The sequence below is a fragment of the Austrofundulus limnaeus genome, unplaced genomic scaffold (genome assembly GCF_001266775.1).
Source record: "Austrofundulus limnaeus strain Quisiro unplaced genomic scaffold, Austrofundulus_limnaeus-1.0 Scaffold830, whole genome shotgun sequence".
Taxonomy (NCBI): domain Eukaryota; kingdom Metazoa; phylum Chordata; class Actinopteri; order Cyprinodontiformes; family Rivulidae; genus Austrofundulus; species Austrofundulus limnaeus.
The window spans coordinates 38,915-48,985 of NW_013953232.1; the positions used below are offsets into that span (position 1 = coordinate 38,915).

Here is a 10,071-nt window from a genome sequence, read left to right on the forward strand (position 1 = left end):
TCAGACATTGTCCAAGATTAACCTTCAGGGTGGATATAGCTCGCTAGCAGCCTCGTACCGATGACCTACCCACTTCATCGTTTACCCAGAATGTTTTGCGTTTAAATAAAATGGCTCTGTCTGTGTTAAAATATATTTTTAAAAATGTACACAACTAAACAGCCTACAGTATTTTTACAGTCTTTATTTTACAGTTGAAATAAATGTTTATCAAATAAAGTTTAATGTTACAACTAATCAGGGATCCCTTTAAAGTGCAAACTCTTGAAAACAACAAGACTGTTTTGTCTTATTGCACAAATTAAAATCCATCTCCACATATTTCTATTGATGTCATTTCCCCGCTAGAGAAATGTGTGATGGAGGTCCATGGAAGGCAAATAAGTTTAAATCAAATAAGCAAAAGAGGATGGAGTTAAAAGAAATAAAAAGGTATTGAAGCTACGTTTTGAGCATCCAAAACACACCCAACACTTCGTTAGCTGCTTGTGCTCTTTCAGGTCAGATGTGTTTGGGCTGTTGAGAAGCTCCTCTGTTGTTTTCCTCTGCCGGTCTCTGTTTAATGGTGGATGAAATAAAGAAAGTGGTGGTACTTATTTACTTTGAGCAAGCGAACGTCATGCTCACAAGATAATTAATCCACCAGATAATTCAGAGGTGGTCTGTTCGGTGAGTTTTACTCCAGGAGCTGCGAGGCTTTCAAGCTACGTTCAGACTGAGCACTGTTTACTGAACCAGCAGCTGTTGACGTCATTATGCTCTTGCGTGATGCTACGTTCAGGACAAGCATGGAAAACTCACCACTCTTACGCCAAAACGGTCGTAATGATGCATTTAGGTACCGAAACATGGTACAGTTTGATGTTACGTGAATAGGTTTTCGGTAGTACCGACAGAATTCGGTCTGTACATTAAAAAAGTATCGAATTCGGTATCCGTCCCTACCCCTGAAAGACAAATCACAGTGACAGAATGAAGATATTTTTCTTTTTAGATGTGGCATCATTTTTTATTTTAAATGTTTGTTTCAGGAGTGTTCATCTGCAGAGGGAAGGAGGATGCTCTGGTGACCAAGAACATGGTGGTGGGAGAGTCTGTGTACGGAGAAAAAAGGATGAGCGTGGAGGTATGCTGCATCAAACTAAAATTTGTTACATAAACCACATTTGCCCATTTTTATACTTAGTTTGTTTAATGTGAACATGGTTTGACTCTAATTAGGAAGGCGAGACGAAGATTGAGTACAGAGCCTGGAATCCTTTTCGCTCCAAGCTGGCTGCTGCCATCTTGGGAGGAATTGACCAGATCCACATCAAGCCTGGAGCTAAGGTCATGTACCTGGGTGCTGCCTCTGGTACTACAGTATCCCATGTTTCTGACATCGTAGGGCCGGTGAGTCTGACTTATCTCTTTCTTGAACCTTGTTAGTATTTCTAAATTACTTTTTTTATGTCGGGACTGTTTGCAACAAGTATCTTGGCGCTCGTAGAAAGAAATGTCAAATATTTCATTGGAATAACATGAACGCTTTGACTAAAAGTGGAACTTGGTGGCAACCTTATACAACCTTATAAAAAATTTCTCACGGTTTCTGTACAAACAAGCCATTCTGAATTGTGTCAGTCATAATGTCTACATTATTTACAACACATAACGGTTATAAATTTGTAAATAAAAGACAGCAAAACTGAACCGTCTGAAATTTTTTATTTTAATCTGAGAAATTATACTGAACCCAGTCTGACCAGAAAGAAGTGTGTGCACAAGTGTTTGTAAAAAAACAAATTTCCTTCCTACAAGTTTTATGAGGGGTGGTGTTTGTGGTCAATGGTTGTAGGAGAAATCAAGTTTGGCCACAGAATAGCTGTGTTCCATCCAATTTTAATTTGAGCTTTGTGTGAACTTTTAAAATGTTGCAAAAAGGAAGGGGAAAAAAAGAAATGTGACTCAGACGTGTTTCCATCAACTGGCTTGGAGTGAATCAACCAGGCTACACAAAGTAATTATGCCAGACGATGATGTTACGCAGGCTGTAGTAAACGGGGTATAGAAGTCGCAAGGATACGCATCTCAGGACAATGGAGAGAAGTTATGAGCATGTTGCCACTATCAGGAAAGTTGTACGGTAATTATTCGGTCATCTCAACGAGTATTGGCGACGTTGCATGCTGTCTGGAGACGTAGAAAAAGTAATGCAATTCTCCTCACGCTACGGGAATATCCAGGACAGTGGGAGGAGGCTGCAGCTGGTACCGGTACCGGACAGCCAACAACAGTTTTTTTAATCAAAAACCACCTCAAGCAAACGTAAAAACGCTTTCGCGAAATAGAGCGAGTTTTTTAAAATCGTGCCGTTTCCATTCACCTTTTCTAATGTGTTACTTCAGAATGTGCAGGAAGCTCATTCCTGATCCTCACCCTGTCCTGAATCTCATACCATGAGAGAAAAACACACCTTTTAATAACTTGTCTTAATAAATGCCACTTTTTAAACCACCATATGGACATCTATAGAGTTATGGTCTGAAGATGATGCACACTTATAAGGCTTAAATGTTCATGTTTTCCCATTAATTGTCCCTTTAGCAAGTTGCACCTGGACCACAGACTTTTTTTTTATCCATCACCAAGTTTTCATAGATTTCTGGCTAATGTTTAATTGCTTTTTGGAAGAATTATTAGTTCATTTAAAGCCATTATTGTAGGAGAGTATAGTTGAAGTTGGGGCTTTGTGAAGACCATTCCAGACATGTTGCTTCATCCAATCAGAAAAAGCTCTGATGTTTGTTTGAAAACCTTGTCCTGTTGAGTCTTAGACCCCAGCTGATTCAGTTGTCGTTAATTTAAAGTGAAGTTGAATGAATTTGTGTCTCTAGTCCGTCCTAACACTAACTTTGTGCACTGTACTGTTATCACTGGAGGCTTAAAAACTCCACATCATATTAATGCTACCACCGTTCAGTTTTTGGTGATAAATCTAAAGGTAACTGATCCTTCTGTTTATGGATTAATACAGTCAGATTAATTTTTATAATGAACAGTTATGGTGCTGTTCAGTGGTGGTGGGACACCTACTGTTCAAAAGAAGAACTGCAGTACTGCTGGTGTACATCATGGTATATAAAAGCATATTGTATTTTTTTTTAGAAAAGGTCATCTATATGTTTGTTTTTAAACCCTGCAGTAATTTTTATATGGGCCTGTTTATCGTGTGACATTGTAAATAATTCTCTCAGAATTTTTTGTTAAAAGAGTACCAAGACTATTAAAAAAACTCTGAATCTTGCTTAAAATGTTTATCCTTAAACACAGTGGTGTTGTAACAAAATAAGCACATATAACCTAAAGTATACTCTGGTGATGTTTTACTGAAGGTAAAGGTGTAAAATGTTTATGCTCTGTGTTTTAGGAGGGACTCGTGTACGCTGTGGAGTTCTCCCATCGATCAGGTCGGGACCTTCTGAATGTTGCAAAGAAACGCACCAACATCATTCCAATCATCGAAGATGCCAGACATCCACACAAATATCGAATGCTGGTTGGTAGGTAGACGTTTAGTGACCTCTCTCTGTTCATGTCTAGGTGAAAGTCAACTCCTTTCATAGGATGTGTAAGGGCTAGAACTGACTCTCCTCTGGGGAGACAGTAAACCTCTCACAGAATGTGTGTAGAGCAGGTGACAGTCCTCACAGGTCTACATGGTTCCTGTTCAGTCTTTAAAAGTAGTTAATTACATTTTTATACTTTACATTTATGGATTAGTATGGTGGGTGGCAGTTGCTTTTTCTAATTATCAGCCTCGTTTGGAGCAAATGTACATCATGGATACCAATGCCTGGTCCTCACATTATCCAACTTTACATCATTAATTTAATAAAATTTAATATTTGTATTTATTTCTATTAAAAAAAGAGCTGTGTTTCTAAATTCAGTCTCTAATGTGTTGTGAATGTTTAAAATGCCCGGGTGTGTTTATGCAGTGATCTTTTGTTTCCAGGCATGGTGGATGTGGTATTTGCAGATGTTGCTCAGCCTGACCAGACAAGAATCGTCGCTTTGAACGCACACAACTTCCTGAAGAATGGAGGACATTTTGTTATCTCTATAAAGGTACGTCCAGGATTGCCATGGACGCTCACTTCAGCTTTAGCCTAGCTCCCGAGCTAACATCACATATATATTAATAATATTTACAGGGTAGACATGAGGAAATCTTTCAGGTTGTTCAACAGACAAGTTCTTGACAAAATGTGGTTGTCTAACAAAATTTTAAGAGTGCTTTTAAAAAACCAGTTACGTGATGATTATGGTCCAGTAAGCACACCGTTTATTTTCCTTTCTAATTACAGAGACGATGACTGAAAGCATTTTGATTTGTTCTGGTTGAAGCTCTTTATTATAGCTCATTTAAACAAATATAAAATGATGCTATATTTTGTGTACAAAATTTCAGCTTTTTCCCATCATTTAGTAATTGTTAGTATAATGTAAAAACAATGTGGGCAAAGTGCACCTGTGTATAGAGTAGCAGTAATTGTTAAATGCGAGGAAAACTTTTTGAAGACATGAATAAAGAGGAGAAAATTAGATTTTTTAAACTATAAAGCTCTTGCTTTAACTTCTTGGCTGTTTAGACCCTGTATGGGATGTGAACAGATATTAAATGTTGAAACATGGAGGTAAAGGAGATTTAGCTCAGCGTTGAAGTAGAATAGTAAGAAAATTGTTAAAACTGTTGGTGGTATTTTAACTTTTTTTTTTTACTTGAATAGTTTTTGGCCTAGAGTTAAAGGTATACTGAGTATGTGTTATGTTACTGTACATAACAACAACACTGTGGCTCAGTTGATCGAGCTGTTGGCTTTCAGCAAAAGGGTTGCTGGACTGAATCCCAGCCAGGGACCTCTGAGTAGGGTTTGCATGTTCTCTCTGTGCATGGGTGGGTTTTCTCCAGTTTCCTCCCACAGATCAAAGAGCAGGACTGTTAGGTTAATTGATAACTCTAAATTGTCCCTAGGTATGAGTGAGAGTGAATGGTTGTTAGTCTCTGTGACGGACTTGTGACCTGTCCAGGGTGTACCCCTCATCTCACACTGACTACTGAATATGGGCAGCAGTGACCTCTGTGAAGAAATGTTAATATAATAGATTATCATACATTGTTAAATTAGTCACTGATACGTTTTCACTTGTTTTTAATGTCTTTACAAACTGGGTAACTGTTTAAAACTGTTCCTGTTTTTTTGTTTTAATCTCCTGAAGGCTAACTGCATAGACTCAACAGCAGCTCCGGAAGCTGTTTTTGCTTCAGAAGTAAAGAAGATGAGCGCTGAGAACATGAAACCACAGGAGCAGCTCACATTGGAACCCTATGAGAGGGACCACGCTGTAGTCGTGGGTATCTACAGGTAAACCAACTTCAGGTTCTTTTTTTAGCCATTTACCAATAGTGGTAGCAGCACCTGCGATGTGACTGTTGTGTACACGTACATTGTGATACATCGTACAGTCCTAGTGGAGAAAACTCTATCAGTGAGGGTAGGAATGGAGTAAACTGAGAGCTTTGACTTTCAGCTCAGCTCCCTCTTCAACCCAGTGAACCAGTAAAGAGTACAGAATGCTGCAGAAGCCTCAGCGATCGGTCTGTTCCTTCTTGCCTCCCTCACTCATGAACAAAACTCCAACATACTCCAGAACTACTTCACTCGAGGGCAGTGCCTCATTCCCAACCTGTAGAGGGCAGTCCATCCTGTCCTGACTGAGGACCATGGCCTCAGATCTGGAGGTGCTGATCTTCATCCCAGCTGCAAACCGGTCACAGCACAATGGCACCAACAAGACCATGTCATCTGTAAATAGAGTTCTAAAGCCACAGAACTAGACCCCCTGGGCCTCCTGCTTCACTGAGATTTAACAGAATCAGAGAGGACAACCTGGCAGATCCTGGATAACTCCCAGGTCTCCTCATGGACCCTAACGAGGGTAAAGATCTGTACTGTTCCAGAGTCAGCAAGAGACCTGCCTTGTTCCTCCTGAATCCAAGTTTCAACTATCAACCAAACTCATCTCCAGCACCCCTAAATAGATTTGATGTAAAAAAGATGGACTGAACTAGAACCTGGTGTTGACAGATGAGGAGTGCAGTTGCTTCAGTTAATCTGCTATAATTTATGCTCTTGTTACAATTTTAACATTTATAAAATCACCATTCACTAATTAAAACTTCTACTTTCAACAAGCACAAACCTAAGCCTTCAGTTTCAAGCACTACCTTTAGAAAATAATCATAAAAAATGAATATTTAAGGTGAAGAAGAAGTCCAACCTAGAGAAAGATGATTGCTGTGCCACCTTGGGTAATGTTAGTGGTGTTGAGGAGTTTTCCTTTCCTTCCAGTGATGCAGAGCTGAGTTTTGGCTGCAGGTTGAGAGATGCATTCAGACTTTAATAATGTTCTCACTTTCCTCAGACCTCCACCAAAACAGAAGAAGTGAGATGTGGACGACCATCGACTTTACGTTGCCCTCCTCTCAGCCCGTCTCTGCTCACGTTCAGCCCATCTCTAACCTTCAGATATTTTGTATTTTTTTGTGGATTGCTTTGTTTGAATCATTAAAATTTTATCAACCATTTACCTGCCGCAGTGTTCTTTGATTGCTCACTAAAGGTGTCATTTATCAGTTATGTTTGAGTTTTTTATGTTGGAGAATCGGTCAGCTGCCTGTTCAAACATATTATCTGTTTTTGTTTATCTACTGGTTTTCAGGTCCTAAACAATGGTCAGCATAAAGAAATGCGTAGGTGTTAAAAATAACACTTTATTGTAACACCAGATTTTTGAGTATGTCTCAGGTTTTTCAAATGTTTTGATCTAAATCTAATATTACTGATAACAATAGTCTATCTAAAAAGATTACTGTGCATAAAATTTAACTTCATGTCTTTAGGTCCAGTTTGCTTGCATGGTACAGGTCAGTTTTTTTATTTATGTGATTTAAAATATTTTAAGATGTCATTTGTGATTTACTGGGATTTTTTAATATATATATTTTTAGAATGGGGAAGTCAAATGTTACTTAAAAAATATATTTTAATGACTAATTTTCTACACAGTCCAACTATATATTGAAACTTCAGGTCATGTTGGTGCAAAGATGGAGCTCAGTCTCTCTTTGTGATACCTTCAATCAGTCGAACTGAACTTCATGGCAGCATTCAAGTTGGACTATGACCCTACTAATAAAAAAAAAACGATGTAAAAGCAAAATGTTTTACAAATCTCTCATGCTCATATTTTTAATTAATTTTCATTGGGTTCAGTAAATTGTGTTTTTATGGACTTTATTTTCACAATGTTCTGAAAAAGTAGTCACTTTTTATTCATATTTTTTAAAGAAAGAAATAGTTGGAGTTTGATTGTGGCAATACTCTCAAATGAATTGGGTCAGGATCATGTTTCCCCACTATGAAGCATCTCCTTTTCTTTGACCAACAGTTTGTAAACATGTAAAACCCGAGGAGACCACCTGCTGCAGACTGGAGGTGAAAGTCGTCCCAGTATTGTCTGATGTATGATTCTAGCCGTTCAACTGTCCTAGCTCTCTGCTGGATTTTTGTTTCGTGATGAGCTCTATGGTTTGAACTGCTGAGGGGGTCAGTTCAGCACAGACTCATCTACTCTCAAGCAGCTGATCTACATGTAGTCTGGTTTATTATGGTCTTCCTGAAAAAAAATACCTTGAAAAACATGTCCTCTGGATGAGGGGTATATGCTCAAAGGTCTAAACTTTACTGCACTGATGGAGCCTCTACAGATGTGTAAGTTACTGATGCAAAAGGCTCTAATGCACCCCTATACCATCAGAGAGAGGGATATTTAGCACTGAGGACTTGGTGTCTGGTTTTCTAAAAAATGTTCCAGTTTTGCTGGGTCTGACTAGAACAGTTTTTTGTTTACTTTCTTTGAAGTTTAAATGAGCTTCAGCCCAGAGAAATCTATCTTTCTTTCTTTCTTTCTTTCTTTCTTTCTTTCTTTCTTTCTTTCTTTCTTTCTTTCTTTCTTTCTTTCTTTCTTTCTTTCTGGGGTCCATACATTAAACGTAAAACAACACAAAACACACAACATACATAGTTCACAAATAAAAAAAATAACTACACGATAAACAAAATACAAAAAAAAAAAAACCCTAATGAAAATAGAGGCCCATGCAGAATAAAGACAGGATACAAAACAACTAATCAGTCACAAATTTTCATTTACTATAAAGAAAAAAAACATTTAACATGTCAGTCACCCTGAAAAATCATACACAGTATATAACAAGTTTAAAAAAAACGTTCAACATAATTGTTTTCCTTGTAAATATATTAAAATTGTTGGAAATTAATTTTCCTGATGTATCTCCAATATGTTTTAAAGGATATAAAATGTGGCTGATTGGATAGCAAAAGCGTCGTTTTCAGTGAGGAACATTATTCTGAAATTATTTTAACACAACAGTTTTTCTGCAAACATATTAAACCTTTTCGTCTGTTTTTAAAAACTATTTAAAAAAAAGAAAAAGGTGCAATTTCAACATGTTATGTTTAATGTAACTAAAATGAGATTTGCAAATATTTGCATTTTGTTTAATGTCCTATTTTGAGGACATTTGAAGAATTGATGTAAGATAATTTGGTGGAATGTTCAATTTTGGCTCAGTTTAATTTAAAGAATATAGTGGAGCATTTTATTTAGGCTGAATTTAACCTCAGTGTTGAGGTGGGGGTTTTCAGTTTAAGCCAAAGTTAACTTAACTTTGATTAAACAGCCTGACTGTAGAAAAGTGGTCCAATATGTGTAGGAAACCTGGTTCCAGCATATTAGGTTTAAAACAACCAGACAGATTCTTTCTGTCAGAACTCATTCAAACTTTGTGTGACCATTAGCAGATTGTTTTGGCAGCCATTTTGTGTGGGTAATGTCTCTGGAGCGCGCGTGCTGATACTTGCGTGCTGTCGGGAGCGCGCGCTGAATGCAGCCCCTTTCCTCTGGCCAATATTCCCATCACAGGGGGCTGTTCAGAACAAGGCTAGCTGCACTTTACTGAAAAACACTTTTCCTTTCATTGCCTTTGAAGATTAATCCGATGAGTGAGTTTAGCTGTCAATCACCTCGCAATGTGCAGACTGCCTTCCAGTTCCAATGACACTGTTTTATTAGATAGCATGCTACTAGCTAGCTAGCCAGGCAACGTTAGCTTCTTTTTTTTTAACCAATAAGAAAACGGACTGGATTACTGATCAGTTTACCATACATTATTTATGCAAGATGATCTTTACTTGTAAGAAGTCATCTCGTTGATGTAAAATAGGTTTATTAGAGTACTGTTGTCAGTGTTAGACACCGCGGGCTGCCTCCTCCGGCTGCACGGCTAGCTGAACCGGTAAGCCGTCCCTGTTCGTACCGAACTCTCTCCAGCTCCGGAGAAAAGAGCCCAGCTGTGCTGGAAGCTAACAGCCTGGATTTTTAGCTGCAAATCGCCGATTTTTACATAACGTGGATCTTATTTTGTGCTGGGGAACACGACCGACTGAGCCAGAGGAGGGGGGCTCGGTTCGTGTGGACGAAGGGAGATAGGGGGGGTTCGGAACATCATGGCTGCTGAAGGAAACTTGGTTCGACACCCCGCCTGAGGTAAGACACGGACGGGCAGAGTTTGTGCTGAAATTGTTGAAGAGGGAGAAAAGCTGTTTGTTGTGTTTATCGTGTTCGGGTCTGTGTGAGGCGGTCTGTGGTAACGGAAAGCTGGGAGGATGATCCAGATCCAGACCGCCTCTTTTTTTTTCTTCTTTTTTTTTCTTTTCCTCTCCGCCAGCCGGCCTCGTGCCTCTCTTGTCACCGTCGCCACCACCTCGGCGGCTTTCGGTCCGTGATGGACCGATGATGCACGGGCAGAACCAGAACCTTACATGACGAGGGGCTCGCTGCCTCGTGTTGGTTTGCAGCAGCATCGCCCCAATCCTGCGTTACCGTCCGCTGTCATCAGATTCCCATCAATATACAGGCTGATCTTATAGAGGGCTTTAACTG

General features: G+C 39.0%; 2 protein-coding genes across 2 annotated transcripts in view; both read left to right on the forward strand.

Annotated features, from left to right (window-relative positions):
- The window catches only part of fbl (fibrillarin), a gene marked incomplete at its 5' end in the record, with an annotated part of 13,386 nt that extends 6,753 nt beyond the window's left edge, over positions 1-6,633 (forward strand). The window contains 6 exon segments of the mRNA XM_014028923.1: positions 1,032-1,126; positions 1,222-1,392; positions 3,410-3,542; positions 3,998-4,110; positions 5,263-5,408; positions 6,469-6,633. Coding sequence (XP_013884377.1) covers positions 1,032-1,126; positions 1,222-1,392; positions 3,410-3,542; positions 3,998-4,110; positions 5,263-5,408; positions 6,469-6,493 — 683 coding nt within the window.
- A 2,370-nt stretch (positions 6,634-9,003) lies between these two features.
- Positions 9,004-10,071, forward strand: part of dyrk1b (dual-specificity tyrosine-(Y)-phosphorylation regulated kinase 1B) — a 64,790-nt gene continuing 63,722 nt past the window's right edge. The window contains exon 1 of the mRNA XM_014028918.1: positions 9,004-9,675. The gene's annotated coding sequence lies outside the window, so the exon portion shown is untranslated. The remainder of the gene's footprint in view (positions 9,676-10,071) is intronic.